At 41.4% G+C, this 27,440-nt stretch overlaps 2 protein-coding genes across 6 annotated transcripts; one reads left to right on the top strand and one right to left on the bottom strand.

Moving 5' to 3' along the window:
* The first annotated feature begins 1,209 nt into the window (after window positions 1-1,209).
* Window positions 1,210-26,347, top strand: si:dkeyp-97a10.2. Of its 4 annotated transcripts, none has more exons than XM_040117991.1 (6): window positions 1,210-1,274; window positions 19,984-20,043; window positions 21,672-22,037; window positions 23,562-23,801; window positions 25,334-25,430; window positions 25,750-26,347. In XM_040117991.1, the coding sequence occupies exons 2-6, from the start codon at window positions 19,992-19,994 to the stop codon at window positions 25,808-25,810; spliced, it is 816 nt and encodes a 271-aa protein (XP_039973925.1). In that variant the 5' UTR covers window positions 1,210-1,274; window positions 19,984-19,991; the 3' UTR covers window positions 25,811-26,347. The 4 variants fall into 4 exon arrangements, with proteins under 4 accessions (XP_039973925.1, XP_039973924.1, XP_039973923.1 ...); XM_040117990.1 differs by lacking the exon at window positions 1,210-1,274 and adding an exon at window positions 19,207-19,477 and having other exon boundaries at window positions 19,987-20,043; XM_040117989.1 differs by lacking the exon at window positions 1,210-1,274 and adding an exon at window positions 19,207-19,477.
* On the bottom strand, window positions 3,851-17,003 carry si:dkeyp-97a10.3 (dual specificity protein kinase splA). Of its 2 annotated transcripts, XM_040117987.1 has the most exons (9): window positions 16,889-17,003; window positions 16,604-16,661; window positions 13,223-13,573; window positions 11,773-12,039; window positions 10,087-10,374; window positions 9,590-9,703; window positions 9,335-9,396; window positions 7,203-9,173; window positions 3,851-6,748 (listed from the first exon to the last, which is right to left on the bottom strand). In XM_040117987.1, the coding sequence occupies exons 2-9, from the start codon at window positions 16,641-16,643 to the stop codon at window positions 6,719-6,721; spliced, it is 3,123 nt and encodes a 1,040-aa protein (XP_039973921.1). In that variant the 5' UTR covers window positions 16,644-16,661; window positions 16,889-17,003; the 3' UTR covers window positions 3,851-6,718. The 2 variants fall into 2 exon arrangements, with proteins under 2 accessions (XP_039973921.1, XP_039973922.1); XM_040117988.1 differs by lacking the exon at window positions 16,604-16,661 and having other exon boundaries at window positions 16,889-16,997.
* Window positions 26,348-27,440: the final 1,093 nt, after the last annotated feature.

Raw genomic sequence — 27,440 nt, 5'->3', positions numbered from 1 at the left:
TATACTGTTATACACGTGCACAAATCGTTCACAGGTTGGTCCAAAACCATTTAGAAATTTGTTCAAAAACATGTTGTGTTTCAAGTTTCAGTTTAATTTGAAAAAGGTTATATAATACAGCTCATATATTTAATCAAGTCAACAAATTTGACTTGATTTGATACTGCAATCAGAAATGTTTAATGAGCTGCTAAAACGGAGACAAATGTATTACAGTCGACTAGTCTGTCAATCAAAACAATTCTCAAGTTCCACTGTGGGCATAAAAGATATACAGTATTTAGAATATAAAAGTAGTCAGGCTGAGCTACTGAGTCCAAATAAGTATAGGGCGACACATCCATATCAAATAACATACATTCACACACTGGGCCCACATAACGTACGTTAACAAGGATGCAGCGATGTAAACAAGAGCCTGACCATTACTACCGGCTGAAAGAGGGATATCTGTACTAGCATGGATGGTGGCTGAAAATACATACAGTGCATAGTGCAGCAGGAGCACTTAGTGTGTTCAGCAGGCTCCACAGTTTATAGTAGTCCGCAGCACATGAGTTCGCAGAGCAGCAGATCACAGCTGTGCAGTTACACAGTAGTTCAGCTTTACAACACCCTGCCTTCAGTACATACCCTGTATATTTGTCATTACTCTTTGATAAGCAAATCTAAAGGATGTTTCTGTATTAGTTGGGCTATCATAAACCCCTACAGAGGGAAAGGTTCTCCAGATTTACCCTAATTCCTTCATGGACTATAATGAAGAATTTTTATTTATTTATTTTTATTCTTTTTATTCTCTGCTCTGCTTTTCAGTCACAAGAAAGTAGGCTGGAGCAGAAACCAGTCAAGCAGTGAATGAAATCTATCCAGCCGGAGTCATGCAAATATAAGTCGAGCTAATAACAGAGTCTAGCCTCTGTGCTGCGGGGTATTTAAAGCTCCACTGAAAGCCTTATGGTAAAAGGTATGTGGCGCTTCATTCCAGACATGGCATGGCCAGGACAGGAAGCCGCCTGCTTGTTTAATCATACTGTATGTACAGAACTCTACTTGACCCCGACAAGGTGGGTGGGGTAGGCTAAAATTATATAGAAAGCAAACACTCTCACTTCTCTCTTTTTCACCATCCCCTCCCAGAATTATCCGCACAACTTGCTGGACACTACACAGAAAGACACACCCAGTTTCCCGAAACTCCCGTGAGCAGTTTGTCATGCACCGTGGCTGCAGCTTTGCTCCTGGAATCATCTGATCTTGGTCACCTCCAGGTGGTATGTTGTGATATGTGAACCGCTTGTCTACTTTACAGTCTGTGGGTTGTTTAACTGGCCTGTATTGATGTTTGGTGTAGTGTATAGCCCGAACAAGGCTCTGTAACATACTGCAGTGTGTTTTGCATGCATTTCCTAGCCTTAAAGCCGCCCTCCGTAACTTATGAAAGAAGAAGTGACACATTTTTCTTCTATTGAATGAAAAGTTGAACTTGACAGCAATTAAGAACCCTCTTTTTCAAGGTATCACACCCATGGGCTTTGCTGCAACAGCCTTTCATTGTCTGGTATGATAGACAATAATGTGTAACTGACTTTACTGAATTACTGCACTAACTTTAAGTCTACTTTCTACTTGTGCTGCTGTTAAATAATTTTAGCATTTACCTTTGGCCGGTAAGTGTTACTTGTGGCCATAGTTGCTGCTATTCAGTTACACTTTATCACTTCAAATGAAGGTCTAACAGAACTGTAGCATCCAGCAACTTTTTTTTTCACAGAGGAATCTTCACAGTGACTACCCTAATTCCTCCTAGAGGTGTTATATGCTTACAATATGTTAAGCCTTCATAAGAGTCATAAAACTAACTTCTTCATGTCACAAGAAAACAAGTAGAAAGACAGAACTGAAGTAGAAAGAAAGTGAACCAAAAAGCACGGAAAAGCACTAAATGGAATGGATTTTATTTGTTGAAACTCACTGTGTATTTTAAGTGACTCTCTCATCTTCTCTGTTTTGTGCAATTATCTTCCTTTTTTTCTGCTGACGTCCGATTTTTGCTGGAACACATGGCTTAATAATGGAAATTCAAAGAAACTGCGCTTTCTTTGAACATCTAAAAGAGGATCTCTGTGCGATGTCATCTGGTAGCGTCTGTGGTTTCGGCCTGTGAACCGCGAACCTTTGTTTCCTGGAAAAGTACATGGTAGATGTTAAATTCAGTGACCTCACAGTTCTCGTGATGTCTTTTTTTATTTCAGTCCTATTTTCACTACAGTCCACTATGCTAAGCAGCTATGATGCGGCTAAAAATACTTTTGTGGTTAATCTAAAATGCGCGATCATTTCCAAATTTTGCTTCTTGACCACTGAAAACATCTGTGAATGTGTACCTACAATCAATGACAAATTGATTTTTCATCGTTGTTATTTTAATGCCACAAATTAAATCTATTGGAATGGCTTTAAAACATTAAATTTCCACAAGAACTCTGATTTCATATATCAGTAAAAGAACCTGCCTTTATTTGAATGAGAAAAGCATGGTGAAAATATGAAACACAACATGATATGCTCAATTGAATCAACAAAAGATTTTGATAAAACCCAAAACTCTTTGAAGTCATTGTGTTTTATATGTATCCCTTAAGGCAGCAGTTCACCTTTAAGCATCTATAAACAAGCATGTGACAACTGAGGATTTCCTTGTAGCTGCACAGTATTTGGTTTATTATACCTTGTTTTTTTTTGTTTTTTTTTTCTTATCTGTGCTGGACTATAGACAAGAAAAACTTTGCCTGTGGCTTCTTTTTTAATTTCTGCACCCACCATCAAAGTTGCACAGATGGTGAGGGCCTTGAGGGGGAACAAATGGTGGAAAATGATCAACAGATCACATGGCTCCCCCTTGTGGGATGAGGAGGCACGGAGTCCCTGGCTGCCACAGAGCAGTTTCAGCTTATGATTTACATTTTAGACACTCCCATCTAGAGCGATTTACAGTTAGTGAACTGTTGGGGATTCACTGCCCTGCTCAAGGACATTTTGACTGGATAGATGGCTGTGGCACAGACTGAGGCTATAAATCCAGGGTCATGCTGTCACACCCAAAAATGTTTCGTTTTTTTTGTTCAGCTGCCCTGGTGTGTAAAGTTTAATCATAAATTTGTTTCATTTCATACCCCTTTGAGACTCATATTCATGTGCCATTTCACTAAAGGGGGGGTAGTGCACCGTGGCCGGGGGCTCAGTGTCTTGCTCAAGGACACTTTGACGGGGATGGACGCATGGATCTCAAAAGGACTTACCAGTTGATTTTAGTGATGATATGGTCTTATGAGGACTACCATGCGTCATAAGACCATATCATCACCATATCATCACCATACCATGCCTCTTTTTCCCTGGTGGTGGAGGAAAATGTGGACATCACTGCAGTGAGCTAAAGTGGCATGAAAGATGGTGATCTGATCTTTTGATGATGATCTTTTATTCAACTGGACATATTTGTTAATTGGACTAAATTCCGCCTGGGCCTTATGACACCTCCTACGTTATTTCAATATGCATAGAATGCCATCAAATCTATAAAAAAAATATGTGTGCCTGCTGAGCTGGACTGAATTTAAATTAAAAATCAGTTTGGATTATACTGGCTATAATGTTGTGATATGAAGTTTTTCTGTGCAAATCTACTGCAGTCTCCTGAGTAAAATCAACACCTCCACATTTGAGTCAGGAAAGCTCGCTGATGCAATTTGACAAACACCCAAACGAGCATTCATCAATACAAAGAAAAATGACCTATTTGCATACACAGCACTTGAGTGATGTTTGCCTTTAATTTATGCTTCCAAAGGGATACGTAAACAATTACAATTACTTGTGGCAGTCACAGTAAATCAGACTACTAAAACAACACGAGCAGATTTCCAAGCAAATTGGCCAAGGGAAGGTGGCCACATCAGTGTTTGAGGTTTACTGTGTTGTGTGTTTCTACAAAGAGTGTCTTGTCATTTCAGCTGTGTAGCCCATAAAGAACACACTTCACTCCAAAGACAAAGTATAGTGTACAAGGTGGTGCATTTGTAAAACTGCTCCAAACTTTTCGTAAATCACAGCTTTCACCTGGAACTGGTAGGCAATGCCCTAACCTTTTCTAGTGCAGATACTCAATTGCACTCCATCTCCACTCATTACAATGCTAGGCTACCATCAAGTGTCCCCAATAGTGAGCAGCAGGACTGTTCATCAGAGGTGACGTACAAGTGGGAGCGGGGGATTGGGAGACTGATGGAGCTGTGATCTAAACACACGCTCTGCCCCTCCACAACAAGCCGTAGGAACAGATTTATCTGAGGAGAATCAACAAACAGCACCAGGTGTACACAAGCGCCATGCATAATTAGCACTATAGACACAGTGAGCAGAAATATGCTAAGACTGCAAACAGCACTGTGATTCAGAGGAACACCTGAATAAATAGGTTATTTTGTGGTCTGAGTTACTGTCAACATGTGCCGGTAGGTATTTTGCACGGAAAACCTAAAGGTCATCATGTTTGGAAGAATGTGTTCATTTTGAAAGTAAAATAACGTCCTGATTGTGCCTTCTGCTTTGAAAAGCCTAGACAAGTTTCTTCCTCTGTGATGGAAATAACAAGACAATGTGCCATGATTTTTTTCAAAAGTAGACTTCGCCCAGCTTAAGTGCAAACACACGTAACAAAGTAATAGTTCTTTATTATTACTGATAAAATAAGATCTAGGAACGATTCATAAAGCCCAAACAATGTAAAAATCCTTCCTGAGAAGCAAAGATAAATAATGTGCTTTTGGCATTTCACATGGATATTCAACATCTGTATCAATTATTTACAAGCATTAATTTTTCAAAAGCGGCACAATTTTTTAAGGCAGTAAAGTAAATCTCATGTTCCAGATGTCTGGTTTGAGCCACCAGATGTGCTGTGAATTTGTTCATGTTTGTTTTGTTCATTATCCTCTCTTTTTTTTTTTTTTTAAATTGTCAACAAGTCCCACAAGACAAAAACCAGCCATGCATTAGTCCGTCTCTCAATACTTCCGACTTTCCTACCCTGTTTGCTCTCAGCGCCAGGTCTTTATTTCTACTGAAGACCTAAATCTTCAGAAAAAGGTCATAAATATATAGTTATGTTTTCAAAAAGGGCTAAATAATTTCCTGAAACAGTTGAGCACTGCAGCTTTTACCAAATGTGACTCACACAGCATTAAAAAGTGCACTTGTTGGGGACTATTTTAAGCGGGAGATTAATACACATTTGGTGCCCTAGTGAGTAGTTATAGTAGCATGATGATGAATGTGTGATTAGCTCAAACAAAACTGCAGCAACCACGTTTATCGTAATGATGGACAGTGTCACCCTGTGCTAACAGTGTGGCTGATTAATTTGGCTACACAGACTATACTTATTAGTAGGATCAGTTCATGGTTTGTTTTAGACTTGTCGTGGGATTTGTTGACAAGAGGAAAAATTATATCAGCAGTCTTGTCCTTGAAAGTCCAGATGAATTTGGTCACACTTAGTGATAAGTAATGATATTGTAATAAATTGCTGCAACCTAAATAATCAATTTCCACAAGTACACCCCTGAGTTTAAAAAAACACAAACATTATAATCAATAAATACATAATCTGTAAAAGTAATAATGACATCCCATCATTTTTAAGTGCTGTCCATGACCCAGTACAGACAGTAAATTGCAACATTGTGCTTTTTCAGCAGAGAGCGTGGAAGCTCAGGTCTTTGTGCAGACCTCATTCATGCACGGGTGTGATTATTTTCCAAGTCATTTAAGTCACATAAAAGCATTTAATTAATACCCATCCATTTGTGGGATCCCCGTTATAGTTAGCTGAGCATTACTTCTGAGCGCCACTGAGGCGAATCCCCTTAATTGAGAAGTGAAGTAAGAGGCATCTGTAAACAGAAGGCGAAAAATAAAGAGTTTCATGTTGATTAAGACCTCCCCTACAGCTAATTTCTTCTTTCATAATTGTCACGGTTCCCAGGGTGTGAGTCCATCTTGTGCAGGGTCCCCTTCTCATTTACATTAGTCTGTCCATTGTTACCATTAGATCTCCATAAGATACTGTATTCATAGAAAGCCCCTCAAGCGCATTTTGTCAAGGTGGTGTTTTGATGATGAATGGATGAGTGGATGGGAGCTTTGGATCACTGAGCTTGTCTTCTCTTAGCAGGCTCTTGGCAAAGTCTGATGCTTGACCAGTGATTCAGAAATCAAAATAGTACAATACATGTGTGTGTGTGCGTGTGCGCGTGTGTGTGTGTGTGTGTGTGTGTGTGTGTCTGGAGAAAGGGGTTGTTGATGGGGGAACATTTTATATGAAAATCCTTCAGTATCATTTAGCGTATTTAATTTAATAAATTTTTTGAAAAAAGTGGCAGATCAAGCCTGTAGCTTAGGGATAATTTGTCATTTCTTTTTAAGAAAGCAGGACTGTATTCAAAAAAGTTACATCCCCATGGGAGACATGTTCATTTCTTTTACAAAAAAAACTGACTTTAATACTGCGATACCAGGGTATGACAGCTTTTTTGAGTGCAGAACCTTGTGCAGTCAATCTTGGGTGGTGGTATATTGGATTATGTCTGTCAGCTGTTTGTTTGTGTCCATGGATGTGGGACAGTTGTAGAGTGTAGTCTGTTGACATCTGTCATCATCTTGGTCTCCCTCTATGAGCTTGTTGCTGGAAAGACACAACAACCCTTTCATTGCCAATATGTCATGCAGAAGAAGAAGCAGAAGCTCTGACACACGTTACTTTTTAAAAACTGCCACATTGTCACAAACACTCAAGACAAAATTCATTTTTATGGCAACGAGAAGAAGACTCAAAGCAAAAAAAAAACAAAAAAAAAGTTAAAGGCTGTCAAAACAAGCAATGCATAATGCATACTGCAGACAAAAGCAAGAACTGTTGAGGAGACAGTACACAGGGTAGTGGTAATATAACACAGTGCAAAGTAAACAGGAAAAAGGCCATGATGATATGACATGACATAATATAAGTGCATATCATATAGAGAACCATGAAAAAAAAAAAATAAAAAAAAAAAAAAAAAAAAAAAATAAATATATATATATAAACATATGGCATCCGTTGGCCACAGTTTCAAACTCTCTTGCTGTGTTTCACTCACCTGTCGTTGGTTGGTGAAGTGGGCAGGGTGCCCATTGCCACGGGCATGGGCACGGGAATGGGCATGGGCATGGGCATGGGCATGGGCATGGGCATGGGCATGGGCATGGGCATGCCTGTGTGCACTGACATGCATGTGTCCATTTCCAGGATGGTGATGACGGTTGGCAGACATGGTGGCAGGATGGCGCTGCACATTGGGCCGCTGTTGTACTTGTAAGTTTCGTTGAGCCACTGGTATGTTGACTGGAGGCCTGGGGGGCTGAGGACCTCTAGTTGGGGATTTGTGCTGAGTGTGTTCCTTGGGGAGGGTCTGGAACCGTGCGAGGGGTATAACAGGAGGAGGAGTTGGTGGATGCTGAGCCCCAGCAGCAGGAGCTCGAGCCTGTGGACCGGGATGACGCAGGGCAGCCCAGGTCTGTTGTTTCTGATTCTGAAATGTTTGAGCTCTCTCAGTGTGGGCTTTAACTGCAGCCTGGGTTAGGTTACTGGGATTAGGCTGGGCCGAAGGGTACAGGATTGGAGCAGTGCCTCCTTGGCGAGGGTGATTGGCACCATGTATGACAGGCTGTGTCTGCATGGCCAGGCCTTGTGGTGGTGTTTGGATTGTTGCTGTTCTATGTTGCTGGGCCATGTGTGCCTGTGAAAGGTGATTAGGGTCAGCCAAAGCTCTTGTATCTGCACCCTGTGGTGCAGTCAGTCCTTGTTGTGTTGTGAGTCCGTGTGACATGGCAGAGTGTCCTACAGTAACCTGCTGGCTCATGAGAGGCAGTGCCTGGGGGTTATTGCTGTGTGTGGCTTCCTGCCTGGGGGCAGTCTGGCTACCAGGCAGACCTCTGATGTCTCGCTGATCATTCTCCCTTTGTGTGCGGGGGCTTCTCTGTGTGTGGTGTGTAGCCTGAAGCTGCGTTACACTGCGAGTGTTCTGGCCTCGAGGATCGGTTGAACGGCTCCGCGTCTGTCTGTCCACTGATGGTGCATCTTGTCTGGTCGGAACTCTGCTCCGTGAAGTGGTTTGGGGCTGAGATCTGTTTGGCGTTCTTGCGTCTCTTATGGGAGGATGGGTAGTGTAGTCTGTAGTGTCGGAGTTGAACTCAGGTGATAGCTGTCTTCTTTGAAGCATATCGCTGGGATACGAAGGTGTCCCTCGGAGGCGATCCCATGGCATCTGTTGACGGGAGGAGCTGGGAGTGGCATCGTGTCTTTCTGAGTTTCTATCAGACCGTCTATGATGCGCTGTGTCTGGCTGGTAGGTCTGTGTGTCTGCATTTTGCTGGGAAATGTTAAAATGTGTGTAACCAGTTGGTATAAGTCCAGGCTGAGCTTGATTACCTGCGTCTATGGGAAGATTCAGTTGGGGGTCACTAGGATACGACTGCCCACTTTGCATTCTGGGATTTGACTGCCCTGTATGGGAGAGGTTCTGTTGGGTTTGTAAAGCGTTATTATTAGCTGTGTTGGAAGGAGAAAATGAATGGTCTTGCTGAGTCTGTTGGCCGTTGGTTGAGTATGAGTTAAGATTGACATGAATGGTAGGCATTTGTGCGTTGTTATGCTGGGCAGTTTGTGGCAGTGTGTTGAGGCTGACGTGGACAGCTGGTGGCTGGTTGCCGCCCTGGGCAGTGCCAGCCTGTATGAGAATGTTAGAATTTTGCTGCTGTGTGTTTGGGAGTGTGTTTGCATTCTGAGCATCAGTGTGTGTGAAAGCCGGGTTGTCAATGCCATTGTGTGGGTATGAATTAGTGTTCTGAATAGCATTGTGTAGGAGTCCATTTGTGTGAGTACGACCATTGTGTTGGTGTGTGTCAGTGTTATGCAGGCCATTCAGCGGCAGTGTCTGTGGGTTGCCACGGCTTTCGTGCAGGGCTGTGTATAAGCGTTCAGGGTGGAGTGTGTGTGTGTTCACGTGATAGTGGGGGGGCTGGGGACCTTGGCCCAATTCCCTTGCACCATTAGGTTGTGGATCTGGAGGCTTAATGGGAGCAGATGAAAAATGAGGGAGGATGAGAGGAGACAGCAAAAGAAAGAGGGAATAAGGGGGTTAATTTGTGAAAAGCCCTTAAGCACCATCACATGGACAAGATAAAGACAAAATCAATAGTGAATCATATGTAAACTGTTATAGTGGCTTACTATAGGCCTTGGATTTGGGTTGGTCTTCTGAACAACCACAGTATCTCTTTGTCTCAACTGTTCTGTAGTAATAGAAATACCAACGAAATAAGACATTACTGCAAGAAAATGTGCCTGAGCTACTTTGGAAAGTTTAAACAGACATATAGATCATCAAAAACACTTTTACAGCCTTTAAGTGTTTGACTCAACATAATATACAATGAAAAGAAAAGTAGACAAACAAAATGTCCGTGATTGCAAAAACAGACTTACCCCTCTTCCTTCGCTCAAGAAAAACAATGAGCACAATGAGGAGCACGATGATTATGATCAGCAGCAAACCTCCAATCACAATCCCCACCACTTCCCCTACATTTAGGCATGTGTCTGAAATAGAAAGAATTGTGTCAAAGGGGGATAATTAATAAAGATAATGAGTGTGGAGCTCAGACAGACAAGAGGAGGAAAAGAAGAAAAAAAAGGATAGAGGAGAGAAGGGGAGAATTCTAAAAAAGGATGATAAAGTATAGCAGAGAGAGAGACAGGGAGTGAAAGAAATGAAAATAAAGGGAGGAGAGAGTGTGGGTGTGTGTGAGAGTGTGTGAGTGTGTGTGAAAGTCCCTGAATGACTTTGACCACATTCCCACCAGATCAATCTCCCAGGATACTTTCTGTCCCTCTCCTGTCGTGAAGACAGATAAAGGGACAGAGTCCAAAACTAACTGTCATCATTATCAGTCACAGAGAGGTCAGCATCCACCATAACTCACCTACGATGGCCAAGACTGTCCCCTGCTCCGTCGTGCCTCCGGTGATGCTGTTTCTAGCCGTGCAGACGTACCGGCCGCTCTCATTGGTTGAGAAAGTCTGAAGGCTGAGGACCCCGCTGTCTGGCTGGCCCGATGCAACAGTCTGTCCGTCACGTTGCCATGAGAAGAGGGCAGGGGGCAGCGAGTCAGACACGCAGGTGAGACGCACCGTCTGTCCCAGCAACACATCCCCTTCCCCGACACACTCTTTTGGGGTGTCCTTGGTCAGCACAGGGGTGTCAGGGCCATCTGGTTTGGTGACGATCAGAGGACATCATTATCACCATCAAAAACATTTGGTTCTCAAGTACAACACGGAAAATTTGGATTCTAAAAAAGCTGACTCTAATACACACATTATACACATGAACAGCCTTCAACACAGTTTGGTGTAAGAGTAGAATTTACATACCACCCTTTTAAAAAAGACTTATTTTAAGCTATATATGGCTATATAAAGTAAAACAGGTCACTAAAAGGAATAGTTCAACATTTGGGAAAGACACTTATTCGCTGACTACGGCACCTGGAGTTTCCGCTGGTTGCCTGGCAACAAGTCAATGTGCTCACCCAAAAAAAATAGTCCAGCACATGACCCTGTGTAAAACCACAACCTGCTATATTTACGCTTCAGTTTTTGGACCGATTAATCATACAAAATATCACATAATCACTTCTGAGCTTTACAGTTGCATTAAGAAGGCTCTTGTTACCTCTGGATAAAACCAGGCTAGCTGTTCCCCCTGTTTCCAGTCTTTAGGCTAAAATAAGCGAACCAGCTGCTGGCTCCAGCTTCACATTTAACAGACCAGGTAACCAAGTAAGCATATTTCCCAAAACGTCGAGCTTTATCGGTAAACAAAATATTACTGATCGTCATTTAATTCATTTAAAATTTATTTTATTATTAAATCATTTATCAAGCTAAAAACACCAAATATTTGTTTGTTATTTCTTTTTTCTGTCTCATATTGTATTTTAAATGTCTTTGAGTATTGGACGGCTGATTAGACCAAACGTGCTATTTCAAGATGTTGCCTTAGCCTCTGGCAAAGCGTGAGGGGCATTTTTTTTTACTATTTTCTGATCATTAGTAGACTGAAAATATCCAGAGATTAATCAATAATGAAAATAATCAGTTGCACCTCTAGTTTTTTTACTTTTAATCAGAAAGCAGGATGGCAACAGCCTCTGTGATAGCAATATCACGTATTCAGTCTATTGTTAAATTCTAGTGATGAATACGTCTGTGGCCACAGGTAGCCGTGACTTAAAATTAAGGTGACTTCCATTGGCTGAAGTGCAGATTTTTTGGCATGCGTAACCCCGGTGGATTTTACCAACACCCATGATATGATGTGTTTTTTATTTGGGTAACAAAACCTGTGTTAGATATTAGAGAACCGGAACATGGAGGGCGGCCATTGTAGTATGGAATATTACTGTAAGACGGTCACATTAGAATTAGAATTAATAATGTGATTAAGACAGAAGCAGCACAATAAGCTTATGGAAGAATGTCCTGTACAATCTGATTGCAATTCAGCTCACTGTATGCAGTGCAATATGGATAAGCAGATAAGCCACTGCTATTTGCAGAGGCTACAGCAGATTAGCTGCCACTTGTCTTGATCATTGTAAACTCACAGTAGACAGTGAGGCTTTGTGTGGCAGTTTGGGCGCTGACAAAGTTTCTGACGGTACATGTGTACCTCCCGGCATCACCCCGTCTGGCTGGGTTGATGACAAGAGAGCCACCCGAGATGCTGATTCTGGAGTTGGCAGTGATGGCTGCGCCTCCTTTGCCCCACTGGACCGTAATCTCTGTCCCAGCAGTCCATGTACACCTCAGGGACACATTTCTCCCCTCCACCGCCACTGACGGAACGACCAGACTCACGCCGGCCACTGCATCTACAGGAAGAATCAAAAATAAAAGATTTCTCCAAACAGCCACAAAAGCAGAAATCCCCAGAAAAGGTTTCTAAAGGCATAATTACTGTTGGTATAGAGCATGAGAGTATGAGAGAGCACACTTCAAAATGTTGGACTGACAGACCAATATAGGGCAGTTTTATTATTCTGTTGAGGATAATTTGTTGTAATCAAAGCAAGTGAGAGCTGAGAAGGGACAGGAATCAGATAGAAGCACAGATGGTGAATAAGGGGGCAGACGGTATGAGTGGTAGCCGAGATCCCTCTTGGCGGGCAGCCTTAGTTAAATAATTGGAGAGGGAGAAGAGGGGGCGTAAGGACGGAGGAGGAGGCTGTGACTAAGACAGAACCGCAGCAGCGACAGCAAACAAACGAAAACATTTGAGCAACTACCAAATAGCTCTAATCACTGGCATTTTTGCAGACTCTCCTCTTGCCTGTGACTCAGCAGTAGCATTTTATATTTTTGGGTTTTAACTGCCTCTCATTTGCAGAATAAGTTAAAGTGAGTAAGTGGGAGGTTGAGAGTCGTGCTCAAGGACTCGGCTGTTTCATGACATAAGCTGGCTTGTGAGCTCGTGAGTTTGGAGGATGTGACCTTTCAGCCACAACAGATGTAATGTTTGGTCTCCCTGCCACCCCACTTCCAGCACTTGCCACTTTGGTGGTAACAGCGATGAGGAAGACTGTACGTCATCCCTCTAGCGTGGGAGGGTGACTGAAAATAAAGAGACACTTAGCAGTTCAGGCTCCATTACAGTACTGAATGTAAATGAATGCAAATTCTGTATGTACTCTATGTAAATGTAACGCTACATTTAGACTGCTACAATATCAAACATCTAAGAGCATGAGCGCCGCATATCAAATGAGTTTTGATTAGCATAAAGCCTTGAGCTACTAGCTTCATCCCCTCCTCCTTTTTCATTAATTTTACCTTGCCTACTATGGGTCAGTAATTTCATTATACCTCCCAGACTAATTCTCTTACTCCCAAAATCCTCCCCTCTCCTCTTTTTACTCCCGTCTGTTCCTCCTTAACATTATCACTTCCCTCAAAACCTCCCTCTCCTGAACACTCCACCAGCACTCCCACCTTCCCTTCCATCCCCATCCTCTTATTTCTTAAGCGAACTCTTCGGCCCACTTTTTCATCTCTTACCAAACACACTCAGCTGTATTGATCTGGAGTTAGGAGTCAGGCCTGTGGTAGCAGAGGGGATCACGTTCACCGTGTAGTTCCCTGCATCTCGGAGCTGGGCCCCTCCGATTCGGAGCTGGGTGGCAGTGATGGTGACCCTGCCCTCGAACTGGGACACTGGATTAACTACTGCAGCTCCCCCAGCCCACAGACCCAGAGTGACTTCTCCTTGGTATTTCCATGTCATGGACAGGATCTGAGGCACCGTCAGCACTGTAAACACTATCTCAGTACCGGTTTGAACCAGCACCGGGTCTCTCTGGAACTGGATCTGTACCTGGTCCTGAGCCAGCACATTGGCAGAGAGGAGGACTAAAAGATAATAAAAGGAGAATTAGTGGCAGAAAATACATATACTCAAGAACTACACTTAATTAACAATCAATTAAGTACGTTACTTGAGTGTTTCCATTTAATGCTACTTTATACTACTACTGCACTGCATTTCAGATGGAATTACTGTTCAATTACAGGGTCCATTGTTCTACAGAATGAGCACTTTTACACTGGCACTTTCAATTCATTTTACTGATAATACGTCTACTATTACTGAAGGAAATGAATACTGCTTTCACCACAGCAGAGAACAAAATCTATAGATACACTTAGACTGGGCTCAAAAGGTAAAAACCCATTAGTAAGGTACACACTCTTTCCCTTCGTTGTATATTTCACACCATGTTTTTTGGATTGTAAGTGATCCCAAGCTAAACATCTATTTTGTTTCTGTTTTTTTGTTTTTTGGCCTGACTTAACGTAAGCCTAGTTTCTCTTCTAAATAATCTGAGGGCCATAGACAATTTTTTCAAAAACATTGTAAAGAACTAATTATTTTACACATTCAGGCAATTAACCGTTGTATGCTGTTTGTCCATTTGTATTCTGTGAAATGAGTGAGGACAGGAAAAAAAAAAAAAAAAAAAATCTGTTTTTTGTATGTGGCTGCCAATCTTCCCTCTTGTTTGTGTTGGTATTACAGATTCGGGCAAGAAAACCAGGGCTGAATTTTCAGTGCCTTTTCATGGCATATAAAGCTACCATGCAAGAACGCTCTGGCCAATGAAATACAGTAAATCAAATCAATTTGGTCCTGATCAGTCGCGCTGGACTGCCTTTACATTATTTTCACAGGGGAGCAGAGTATAAAATGACGAGAGCCAACAGCAATATGGATTGCGTTCAGGTTCCCACAGTGAGGTCTTAAAAAGATTTGAAAAAAAGTGCTTCAGTGCTCGATTAAAAACATCGGTGGCTTTGTCACTTTGTCAGCAGAAACAGAAAGAGAAAGAGTTATGAGTCAGAAGTGAGGAACACCCATGAGTGAAACAGCACATTGTCAATGCCTTCATGTGGAGTTGAACTGAACACAATGCCAACTCAAATAAGCAGTAAATATGACTGGAAGAATCAGAATTTAATAGGTTACCATTGATTTATATCTATATCACTAATATAAAACTATGTAATTTTTTTAGTTGCAGATGACCAATGGAAGGGAGCCCAGAAATCATGCCAACAACTGCTGTAAAAGCGAACTGAAGATAAAGCTGTAAACCCCAGACATTACCTGGCAGCAAGAAAACTTTTTATACTTCCCATTGCTGCTAAGTGGTTCATTCTAACAATCCATTTTTTCCAAGCTAACAGGTGTTTCTGGAAATGTAGAATAAGACGCTTCTTTTTCAGAGACACATCCACCAAACTGCAGGCGTTTAGAACAGAAAAGCTTGTACACAGTGTGCAGGTTTAATCACTTTTGTGTAATATCAATTGCCAATAGACAGCCACAAAATGAATATTTAATTATATGAAAATGTTGCTGATTAGTACTTTAATTATTATCTTTCATGCATGAACAACAACCCTGAACAAATTAAAATATCATTTACATTCTTGGTGCTAATTTTCTTTGCTCATCTTGCCGCAACAGAACAAACATCAAAAGTAGATCATTGCTGCTTGATCTTTTTCATTTTTATGCATCCAACACTATTATACCAGCATAGGGAGAAATTTTGGATGGGAAAATTGGTACCACAGTAATACATACACTACTCATTTGGCCACATTTTACAACATCTTCAGGAACATATTCTGCAGTGTACTGAAAGAGTCAGGCTGGCATTATTCTATAATTTGGTTATCGTCTGAAAATACCACAAATGCCACGACCAAAACCATCAATCTATTAGCCTGTTTCTCAGCATTTTCCCACTTAACTACCCTGTTTGAGGCACTCAGCCCCAAGCTCAATTGTTCCTACTTAACTTGTAAATCATAAAACCTGCTCACAAATATGTAGTTTCAATTTAAAAAATAAATAAATAAAAGGGGGGGTTCTGTAATTCCCTAAAACAGCTGGGCACTACAAAAAGGAATAAAAATAGTGCCTTCGTTGGGGATTTACAGCTGCGGATTAATACCCTTGGTGTTCTTCTGAGTATTTGCGGCGGCAGAGTCCCAGAGTCCTGTATGTGGGATTGATTCAAAATAAACTAAAGTGCTCGCTCGTGTTTTTAACAGAGGATGAAGCTATATCAGAAAAGATCAGAAAGATCGATTCATTGAAGGTTTTGATCTTTTATTGGGATCGTTAACAATAGAAGATTTATTTTAATAAAAGGCTCAACTACGAGAGAAATGAGAAATATTTGTTATATTTTTGTACAAATATATAAAGTCTTCTCTTTTTTTGTTTATTTAATTGTACTGGTGAGGTTAGGCTATGGGAATTTTGTTATTAAATTCCAGCTCACCTGTACTTAATAATATATTATTTTTAAGTCATATTTTCATAAACATCAACCAAGTAACAGTATTGGTAGCGAGCCTATTATTCAGGAATGAACAACAGCCAGGTAGCCTCCCATTATTGTATTCAAAAGCTGTGGCATCGCCCATCCCTAGCAACGAAATACCAAAAAATGGCAACAAAAAAAACAACACAACACTAGAAACAATGATCTCCCTGTCACTCTGAGTCAGCCTGAAAGCTCAAGTGTCGGAGCCTGGGAGGGGTCCGCGAAGGCATCGCGTCACTCAGTAGTCAGAGCACAGACGGGAATGCAGCCGGGCCGGTTTAGGAGCAGTTCAGTCGGGCCGTCTGCTTGAAATGCAATTGTTTTACAAAACGTGCCCGGAATACCACAGCCTCCCTTCCCCGTCCCCGTCCCCCCGTCCCCCCCGTCCCGTGTCCCCCCCCCCCCCCCCCACACACACACACACAAGCACAGACTCTGCCGACACTCGTTGGAGACTTTTCGTGGGCTGTTTGAGAGCATTTTGAACGTTGCCGTCGGAACGGGAGGAGGAGAGGGAACCGTCAGTGCAAATTGTTTTTACCTGCCAGCGACAGACTGATAAGAAGCCAAGGTTGTCTCATGTCGTCAGTCAGGCCGCTCTGCAAAGAGATTAAACTCTTTAATTTACAAAATTACTTTAGCTATGAAGTCTGATAAATAAATCTAATTGTTTTTTTGTTTTTTAACAGTCTTTGTCCAATAAACGCTGCACGTAAGCCTCGCTATTAACACACTGCTATATACACCGTCCAGTTCAGTTTGTACCTGACTAAAAACGATTTTTCTCCTGAGCCTCGATAAGAGGAGTCAGCAGCACAAGACTCACCAAAGCATTTTCCCCCTGCCCTCATGTTCATTTTAGTGCTGATGTTAAGCTCCGTCTCGGCTTGTTCGCCTACTAAGGTGTCCACTTCCTGTTTCCTCGCGTCTACCTGTCAAGGACGCACCTGTTCTCTTAAAAGGGCCCGCAGCCATTTATCTGCAAGCCGGCGGCGGGAAGTAGCGAGGTACCGTTCTTGAGGAAAAAAACAAAACTTCGTGCTGTACATTTATGAGGGAAATACTGTCATTTGTATTCCACTATGGCTCTTTGACAGCTGTACTAGTAACGAAGATTTAACATGAAGAAAATGATGAAATTATCAAAAAAAACAGTGCATGTAGATTAAATCCACTTACTGTATATGAAGTAATTCAAATTAATTTCCCCTTGACCACCTACAACAGTAAAACGTTAGTAATGTAGTAGCTTTAAGTGTGTTTCAATGACAATACTAATGCACTTTAACTTTATTTTTCATATAAATGATTATTGATATTGTTGCATTAACACGTAAACAGTATTTGCTGCTACTACTACTTTACATTGAGTTGCTATTTTCATCAATGCGCATCATCAGTAGTGGAGCAAAACTGAAAAATGCTCGAGCGAAGCACGAGTAGCTCAAATTATATTTAAGTACAGTACTTTAATAAATGTGCCTTGTTTCTTTCCACTACTGTGTTGAATGATAACAGTAAGAATCAAGGAGCTCATACAAAAAATGAACATTACAGTATTAGATATTTTTACAGTCCACATATGACAAAAAGCATGTTCATAAATGTAATGGGTTTTAAACTCATCTTCCTATGTTATACTTTTTTTTTTAAATGGTTTTTTAGATTAATGAAATTTGCATTGATGAGACAGTGAGATACACTGATAGCAGTTGTGCAGAAACCACATCCCTTTTCAGAGACTATAATCGTTTTCTCAAAATGGTGATTGTTGCCCTTTTGTCACCCATGATTTAAGGTCATTCTTATTAACATTCCTTACCATTTTACATGGAAGCGATGATCTGATGAAGTGGTTGATAAAATTATACGGAGGTAATAACATCTCTATGCATTCACTTCTTTCCTTAATTCATTCACTGCAATGATATGGATTAATGTGAGGCAAAACCAAACACTAATTAGTTTGCATATGGAACCAGAAGCATATGTTGATATCTGAAAAAAAGAGGCTGATTTGAGGGCAAAGTGTTGATTTTTTTTTTTTCCCCCAGCCGATGTATCAGTGCCACCCACTGGTTAACTCCAGCAACGAGCGCCTCTCTCTAGACAAAGAACTCAGTGGGAGCCGCAGCTGTTATTCCCATGATTATTCATAACCCCTCTGCAAATACAAATGGATTTATAATCAGTTTTAAATCGTTCGTTATATCTGTGCCCCAGGATGCATTTGCTAAAGTGAAAAACTGCAGAACTAAGCCTGAAATAAGTGATGTCATTATATTTCACTGCTCTTGTAGTGTAAAAGAGGTCTGTAGCTGACTAAACAAACTCATCTCAAGGCCTATTTAATAGCTGTTCTGGAGCTTTTGATCATAACACATCATCTTGTTTGATGGAAGATTTTTTCTTCAGTGTTGTTGCCACCAGCTAAGGATTAAAGTCTGATTTATATGTGCAAGAAAAGGCCAGAATATGACCTTAATTCCAATATGACTCCACTAAATCAGCAGCCAATTCACTTGTTAATGAGGCAGACTTTGAATTTAAGGGTTTTCTCTCCAATTTCACATAGACTAACTGAACTCTCCCAGGGGAATGAGAATAAAAATTGTTGGCACTCCCCTTTATTTACTTGGAGGTTTCTCTCAGTTGCATGTGAGGGACAATTATTGAAAATAATAATAATAGAGTAATGCATGTATAACCTCCTTTTTTACGTTCCAAAGGCAAGACAATGTGTTGTGTCTGCAGGGCAAATAGTGTTTTTGCTGGATAAGAAGCCGGCAGTACAAAGCCTTTTTCATAGGACTGAGTTCCAACATTGTTATTGGTTTCCCTTCAAAAGAATACCATCGCATTTTATCTCTGTTTACAAACAATACAACGACAGTGGTGTGAAAATCCAAAATCAGACATGTTGTATTGTCATGGGAGCATTGGCTTGGACACGGGTCAGAGAAAGGATGGGGGTGGGCCGGGAGTACGGAGGGGGGCTTTTACAATGGAAAGTTCGCTTATTTCAAACACAAAGCAGAGAGAACCCTGTACTGTAGGGGAAGGAGAGGGGGAGTTGTGGGGGTGGGGAGGAAACTGCTTGAAAATAAGGTGACGCCTATGTGACTCAGCGACTGGACCTCCCTATCAGAGGAAAAGGCCCAGAGAGAGGAGAAGAAGGTCCAAAAACATTGAGCGCTTTACTCCTGTTTAATGTTGTTTGCAGCAACAGCTCTCGATCTGGAACTGTCCTCTTTGACTAGATTATTTCTCACAGTGCAGTGGCAACGGCTTTGAAGATCTTGTTTTATTCTGGGCCATAAATTGACTTGCTGAGTGATTTGCACTGCACCTTAACCTCTGAGAAAGTGAACACAGGGTGGAGGAACTCTGTATTGTTTGTCTCACCTTTGGAAAGGTAGGTGAATCCTATTCTAAGTTGTTTTGATGTGGATAACAAGGTAAACAACAAGGTGAATTCCGGGTTATATTTAATGCAAGCAGTTTGGGTTGTGTTCCTGCACTGCTATCAGTGTTTCCTCTCTGTGTGTGTTTTTTTTTTTTTTTTTTTTTTTGTAGCAGCTGTGCTTGAGGGGATTCATTTTAGTTTTGGCAGCAGACCCATCCTCATTTTGTTCCAGCTTCTGGCTCTAGTGCAGTCTGCAATGCCAATACTGTTGTTCTTTGGATACTTCACAAATAAATTAAGAAAAAAAGAATACCCTTACCATTTGGATTGCATTTTTAATAGAGGGACATGCTGCTATAATTGTTTTTTGCGCGCATTTTAATTTCACATTTTTGTCGGAGGCTGTGTTATTATTCTTGCTGTGGAGGCACCCCTGCTGCCTGAGTACAGAGGAAGTGGTGTGCTGTTGCTGAGGTCATGGACAAATTCCTCTTTCTGTTCTCTGTCTACATCAGCAGGTGTTATGGATCTACAGTATTTCCTGTGCTGGAGAGTTGCCCTGCTGCTTCTCTTGAGTAAGGCTTTTTGTTGTAGGTACCATCCTAATGATTTCTAGTAAAAAAAAATAATAATAATATTTTTTTTTTTAAACAAAAAAACTGCATGTCGTCTGCCTTAACACAATAGTGAGGTGCCCATGTGAACAGTGAATCAGATTTTGCTTGCTGTAATCTTTCCTGCTGCGCTTTCAATATAATGGGGGCAAAAGCCACAGTCCTTTGTTTTGTGCATGAATACATTCTAAAGTTTATCTGTAGGTAATATAAGGTAATAATTCTGCAGTGTGAGTTGGACGAATCAAGTGGATATCGTCTAAAGTTACAGCCTTTTTTTTAGTACAAAAGACCCTCTTTGTGTCACTATCAATTCAATGTAGCGTAAACAAGGAAACTCTGTCCGGAGAAACGCAAAAAAGGGAATTTTATACTAGAAAGCCTGTAACTCTGGAAGATATCCAAATGATTTGTCTAACAAAGGCTGCTGAAGCCTAAGCAAGGACCAACAAGTCATCCAACCTAAACCCCCATGTGGGTCGTTCGTCCATACCCCCGGATACGACCCATAGGAGCATACCAGCGGGCGTACCGGACCTTCGTCATCATGGTATAAAAAGAATGTGATCGCACTTTGGCTAGGTTTAGGCACCAGAACTGCTCGGTTAGGTTTGGGAAAAGATTGTAGTTTGGGTTCAAATGAGAACTTCCTCAACATAAAAAAGGACCTTTTACCTCATGGTTACAATAATAAATACACGCTTAAGGTTGTGGAATTAATGGATATAAGAAAAAATGTTGACTATTAGTTTCACACAGGAAATGAAGAGCGGTCTCTGTGTGAAAGTCCTGCGTTTTGTCGACCCATCAACGTGACTATGGGTCATAATAAGCTGTCTGCACACACGACCTATCGGTTTGTTTTTTTCTTTACAAGAGGACAGTATTGCAAGGACTGTGGGAGGAATGGACCTTATAGTGGTCAGCATGAACAGAAGGAACGATTGCAGCAAGCGAAACCTGTTTCGGTGTACATACGGGTGCCTGACTACTGTTTAAAAGATGGATTTAAAAAATTGTGAAGGCATCCTTTAATTCTCTGACAGCAAAAAAAAAAAAAAACAAAAACAATGCCGCACCTTGACACTAATGCAAAACTACTGTTGCAAACTGCCTTTTGCACTGATGCCCACGCTTGCATTATTGACATCTCCTCCATCCTTTGCTTATCAAGTTAAGGCACATGATTAATACTGCTCGTGGCAAATGCAAACAGGCTTACCAGGTCCACAGCAGTTTTGACACTGATTGTAGGATACTGATGTGGTTTGATGGATATCACATTAGGCATGGCTGCCCGTGCACTATAAATCATTGCTTGACAATGTTTGACAGAAAGCAGACATACATATTCATAAAGCACATGCCAAGGACAGAGATAAAGTATTATGCCATTGTTTGTTTTATTAGCCTCCCGTTCTGACCAAATAATGCAAACCCTCCAGAGGCGAAAAGATCAAAACTGATGAAAATGAAATATTTTGGGTCATCCTGGTCAGCTGGATAGAAAGACATACTGGATGAGGCATGTGAGTTGAAGCACCAGACACTGATGCAATAACAAATCTCTGTCCAATCTCTGCCCTCAGGACCATGCGGGCTCCGGTGTATGTCAGTGCACATCCTCCACGAGCAGCCTGTGCATGTAATCCCAGGCTCCAGTCTGGTTCTGAAAGCCCGGATCGAGCAGGGACCCCTGGAAGAGGTCTCCATGGTCACCTGGGAATCGGAGGCCGAAACGGGAATTGCTCCCGTGAGAGTGACACTGGCCACATGCCCCGGTGAAAGCTTCAAGTGTGCTGGTACGAGGCCAAATGTCCGTGTGAACATGGAGCAGCAGGAGACGACACTTCAGATTAATGGATACAACAGGGCAGACAGCGGTGTGTACGCCGTGACTGTGACGGATCACACAGGAGCCAAGACCACTGCACACTGCATTGTCAGGGAATATGGTACAGTATGATGCACAGCGTGTGAAGGGATTTATTGTTAAGTCCTTAGCTAAGTGCTGAAACAATTAGTCAATTAATAGGTCAGTTAACCGACAAAAAACAAATCAATTTTAATAATTGATTGATCATTTTAAAAGAACTTGAGTGAGTAACCTAGTATGTGTACCGTCACTTTATTACACTATCAATTGATCGTGGTCCCATTCTACAGCTTTCATTACAACAGAAATTACTTTCTGTGTTTCTCTATGTTTTGATGGCTGCTGAAGTTCAAATTCTGATTTACACGGGCTAGAACAGGCCAGAATATGCACTTAATTTCATTTTAACTCCAACAAATCAGCAGCCCGTTATTTGTCTATGAAGCAGACCTTGAATTTAAGGGTTTTTTTTCAGGGATTTCACAGAAACTACCGATCTTATAAATAATAGGTTACAAATAAATATCAAATGGTTTATAATACTAAAAATTATATATATTCTGAAAATTATACAATCGTCTGCATTCCTCTTTACTTGCCTCGGAGCTTGCCCGGGTGTAATGGAATTGCAGATGTTCAAGTTTGTATTTTTTCACTTCATAGTTGACGTTTTAAGAAGGTACTGTCAAATTAGGATTGGCATTTTGTTTGTTTCTTATTTTCTGGCGTTTTATCGACTGAACAATCAGTTAATCGCAAAAATAAGCCCACAGAGTAATGGGCAATGAAAACCATCTAAACAGGCAAGGAGAAAGTCAGAAGGTAGGAAAGGTCAGTGGTGTTGGAATTGTCAACACGTGGCAGCTGAAGAGGGGATATATGAATATAAATACAGTTCTTCTGCAACAATTTGAAAATTTTAAGAGAAGTTTATGTAAAAATTAAGTCTCATGTACCTACATCCCAGAGTAATGATATGAAAGCAGAAATATTTCAAATACTCATCAGCGGACCTTTCTAGAATTAACAACAATTACTAATGTAATAATGAATGTGTTTTAATTTCATGCCCTCGGGGATTGTTTCTTACCAATGGCGAATGTCTCATTTAATAATGAAACACCTGAAATTGAATTTACCTTTAGACTTTGCTTTGACGTTCTCTCTTTTTTTCTGTGCTTCTAGAAGAAGATTTCGGTCTCACTGCAGCTTTCTAGTTTTCTGTCAAAGTTTCTTTGCTTTTACTCTCATCTGTCTGCTGTAACGGTATCAATTCATCAGTTCCACTCTTCTCTACATCTGCTTTCTCAGCTTTCAGGGTCTTCCATCATCCCATTCTCCGACATTATGCCTCGCTCTCTGGTTTCATTATTGTCTCTAAAACCGAACCAGTTTCTCCTGACAGCGTTAAACGTCTCTCATGAATCTTCGTCTTAGACCCTCTTGGACAGCAATGTGCCATTATTCCTATTTTATAACAGATGGATGCCTACAGCTGAACACTTCATATCTCCTCTTCTTTCTATCCAGCTGTACGTTTTTACCTCCATACTGATCACGTATTTTCATATTCATCCCCGCCTCTGTTCCTCTGTCTTTCCAGAGGCAGTGCACCACGTCTCCGTCAGCATCAATGTGTCTCACTCCTCGCTGGTTTGCGGCGAGGCCTGGGGGACAGACCCCCACTTCAGCTGGCTCCACGAGAGAAATGCCATCACCAAGACTGTGGGAAGGGTCTCCAAAGATGGAACGACATTGTTCGTGACCATGACCCCTATTTGTGGCCACTTCACCTGTATGGTGAGAAACAAACTGGGCTACAGCTCTGCCACCTACACCGCAGGTACGATTTTGACACTGTGTTGTTTGTATGTGCTTCTGTGTAGAACTAGTAATATTGTGCCTAGAAATGTATGACCTGTGTACAGATTGCAGAGGTGAAACTGCACAAATTAATATTAACAATGGGGGGGCAGGCTTTTAATATAAAGACTCACTCATTGTGAAATAGTGATTATTACCACCTGACTTTGCAGTTCCATCAGCTTTTAGCATCTGTCAGCTCATTGTTTTGGTCTACGGCTCACAACTTTACTGTTTCGGTTCACTCTCACCAGGCACAGGCAGGTTTTTGTCGGTGAAAATCTCTGATGAACCAACTGTTCGCTATCTGCCTATCACCGAACAGCAGACAGACGAAGTTGTTAACTAGCTGGGGAACGCAGTGGAGAATTTAGCAGCTTAAGAGCCAGATATTTCGGGAGTTGGTGGAGACTGAATATTGGACTTGCGTTCACCAGGTGGCCAGAAACATGTCCACCATAATCAACATTTTTTATGTGATAATATGTCAGTGTTGTGCATACAGCTTGTTGTGACGCTCCAAGTGTCCAAAAATATCAGGTGCACCTTTGTACTTTATGTAAAGAAATTCTTTTTTGCTACTTCTGTGCAACCAAATTCCAGAATAAAATATTGTGCTTTTTACTTCACTACATTTATCTGACAGCTATAGTTATATTACACATTAGGGTTTTATATTCAAAATATATGATCAGCCCTAAAGCAATGCATGCAAATGTTACGGATTTAACTACCCAGCTGTATATGAAGTAGTTAGAATTTACTCCATTTCTACCAGTTACAACATTACAAATGCTGCACACACCTTAATACATTAGTAATAATGACCCGTGAATACGATAAATATAAAAATATAACACTTTGAAAAGGAACATTCTGCATTCACACCTAATGAGTACTCTAAAATTTGACAGATTAAGTACATTTCTGATTAAGACAATACTTCTATATTTTTCCCTAAGTAAAAAGACTTACTTGTAATAGAATACTTTTACATTGTTGTATTACTACTTTTACTTACATAAATACTTAGATTATCAGATTATGGTAATGTTTATTCCTTATTTGTGTAAAATAGTTGATTGGATGAAAAGGTGGCTGTGCCTATTGACATCTTATCTAAAGTCAGCTCGCTGCGTTGTGTCACGAGTATTCAGAAAACGGACTCCTTTATACCATGGCTTGTGTCTGTCCGAGCCATGTCCTGACTGCACTTTGTTGGAGGTGTTTCAGTGATAAAAGGACTTTTCACAGTGCGATCAATAAATCGCTAGCACCACTACTGCTACTGCTGCTAAACTGGCGAGACAAATGCAATTCTACGTATCTGCCAAGAGGGGTGATGATCCAAAGACAGCCAGGGAATTTCAGGATGCCTCCTGTTAGTTCTTGCTCTTCCAGTCAGTTCAGAGACTGCGCACACTTGTTGCAGTGGGCCTTTCTGGCCTTTTAGTGCAGCCATGTCAGATGACCCCCCCCCCATCATCTCATTGTCTTTTTCCTACTTGACAGAACCTTGTGAGACGGAGGGCAGAGGGACGACGGCGGCCGCGGTGTGTCTCGTCCTCATGCTGCTGTTTGGAGGAGTGCTGGCATTTCTGCTCTGGTGGTACGGTAATGCACATAGACAGTGGCAGGCACAGGCACAAATCTCATTTCAGGCCGTGCTCTGATCATGAAAGCCACATTCTGAGAGAAAACACGACACTGGTGGTAGCTGCTTTTAAAAAGGCGACAAAAAACTGAGGGTACCAAATGAAAACAGTGAGAAGCTACACAGCTAGAGTCATCCCACACGATGTGTGACACACATGGAGCACGACAGGCCAGGCTGCGTCTGCTGACAAAATATTAACCATGTTTATTTAAGCCAGTGTACTGTTTGTCAATGCTGTCTGATCTAAATTCAGCGCTTGGTTTCTTTTCAGGCGACGCAGGCACAATAACAGAGGAGAGAGTCTGCATGTACGTTTGGATGACTCCATCTGAAAAAAAGGCCCAGAGCTTCGTGTCTGTTATTCAGAGGTCTAAGAGCGGATAACAGGGAATGGACTATCAGGGAGGAACTTCCTGTCCTGTGAGCAGTATGACCTTACACTGCAGTGGAACAATGTGAAAAGTGAACTGCTCGCCGAAAAATAAATATCTAAAATTGGATATTCAGCAGCACCAGCAGTGTCTATACACTGCCTCCTGCTGGGCTGCACCTGGCACTGTGTATTTAATAGTAAAAGTAATGATCATTTTGTGGGCTTGTATCAACTGGTTGTTGTGTTTAAATGTACTCTATTGCCTTCGTAATAAAATCCCCCTCACAGAATGTGACAGAAACTTGCTAGTTCAAAAATTCCCTTGAATTAATCTGAAAAAAGACAGTTTCAGTTTGAAAAGACAAGGCTTACATTTCTCATGAGGACGGCATTGTGGTCCTTGTTATCTTTTTTCTCATCTGCTGCTACTGCAGATGTTGATTAGTCTCCTGCCCCCGCTATGTGTGTAGGTACGCGGCTAAGCAGCGAGCTCAACACTCACTCAAATAAAGGCTGAAGACAGCAGTTGAAGTCTTCAGTGGAAGTCATTTTTTTTAACAGCGAAAACTGGTTACACATCAGAAAAAGATGAGATCACATGATCGAGAGTTAGACCATATTGTAAAAATGACTATGTGCGGTGACAGGGAAGCTGGATTCACAAAAGTAGCTGTGCAATTAGCCTCATTGCCCCCCATGCTGGGAAAAAACTAATTATCAGGGGTGAAAAACAACATGAAGCTCCCGCAGGAGGTACAATACAGTATTAAATCTGACGAACGCACACACAAAGTCCACGGGAGTAAAGAAAAGGAGCACAATACATAAAGGCTAGCTCAACAGTAAATTTAACAGTTACTTAAATCATTGTAATAGCAAAGTCTCCAATCAGTTCAGACTTCAAAAGAGGTCAAGGGTGAGCTACTAGAATGTAACTTATTAGTATCCTAACCAGTAAATAACAGAGTCGACTATTCGGTGAGCTCTTTACAGTCGACACAAGCCAACGTTGATGCTCACATGCCAGTTGGATTTCCATAACAACAAGCAAGGAGCGGTTATATGCACGCGTGGTGGCTCATTCTGCTCATAAGAGCCACCGATAGTGAAACGACCGGAGCGGTCTGTTCGTGTGCAAGCAGTGGGGTGGGACGCCAGTGAAACCGCTACGGTACTGTGTCTAGTAGTGGTTGCTACTAGCGACAGAATCATCAGCTTCAAAAGTACTAGTACTGAAAACCTTGATTTTAAAAAGGTACCAGTACAACAATGTAGTCGTGTTAGGTCCAGCTGGAAACTGCCTGCAGTCCATAACGCCATCTTTGACGTTGGACCAGACACTATAATGATGTGCAGCACATTTGCTGAGAACTCTTCGGAGAGGAAAAATAAATTGGTTGTTGATGTCTGGCTTAACTGGTGAGGCCACATTCTGCCACAGGAAGTTATTCTCTATCGTAGATGCTGATTTAAATTGGTTACAGAAAAAAATTAAATTATGAAAAAGTTTAATATAGTTAAATATTTGCTCATTTTTTGTTCACTTGACAGAATATCAAAGTGGCTAAACTTTTTAATTTCCCCCAAAA

The sequence above is a fragment of the Xiphias gladius genome, chromosome 22 (assembly GCF_016859285.1).
Source record: "Xiphias gladius isolate SHS-SW01 ecotype Sanya breed wild chromosome 22, ASM1685928v1, whole genome shotgun sequence".
In the NCBI taxonomy this organism is placed as follows: domain Eukaryota; kingdom Metazoa; phylum Chordata; class Actinopteri; order Istiophoriformes; family Xiphiidae; genus Xiphias; species Xiphias gladius.
This window is presented reverse-complemented; position numbering and strand designations above follow the sequence as displayed.

What these genes read in the sequence shown, in the direction of transcription:
- si:dkeyp-97a10.3 (XM_040117987.1), bottom strand. Translation starts at nt 16,643, where the DNA reads ATGAGACAACCTTGGCTTCTTATCAGTCTGTCGCTGGCAG. An exon ending in TATCAGTCTGTCGCTGGCAG is followed by an intron (nt 13,574 to 16,603) that starts GTAAAAACAATT and finishes ATTATCTTTTAG; the next exon opens with TCCTCCTCTCTGCCAATGTG. An exon ending in TCTTGAGCGAAGGAAGAGGG is followed by an intron (nt 9,397 to 9,589) that starts GTAAGTCTGTTT and finishes CTATTACTACAG; the next exon opens with AACAGTTGAGACAAAGAGAT.
- si:dkeyp-97a10.2 (XM_040117991.1), top strand. Translation starts at nt 19,992, where the DNA reads ATGGATCTACAGTATTTCCTGTGCTGGAGAGTTGCCCTGCTGCTTCTC. An exon ending in TGCCCTGCTGCTTCTCTTGA is followed by an intron (nt 20,044 to 21,671) that starts GTAAGGCTTTTT and finishes CTCTGCCCTCAG; the next exon opens with GACCATGCGGGCTCCGGTGT. An exon ending in CTGGCATTTCTGCTCTGGTG is followed by an intron (nt 25,431 to 25,749) that starts GTACGGTAATGC and finishes GTTTCTTTTCAG; the next exon opens with GCGACGCAGGCACAATAACA.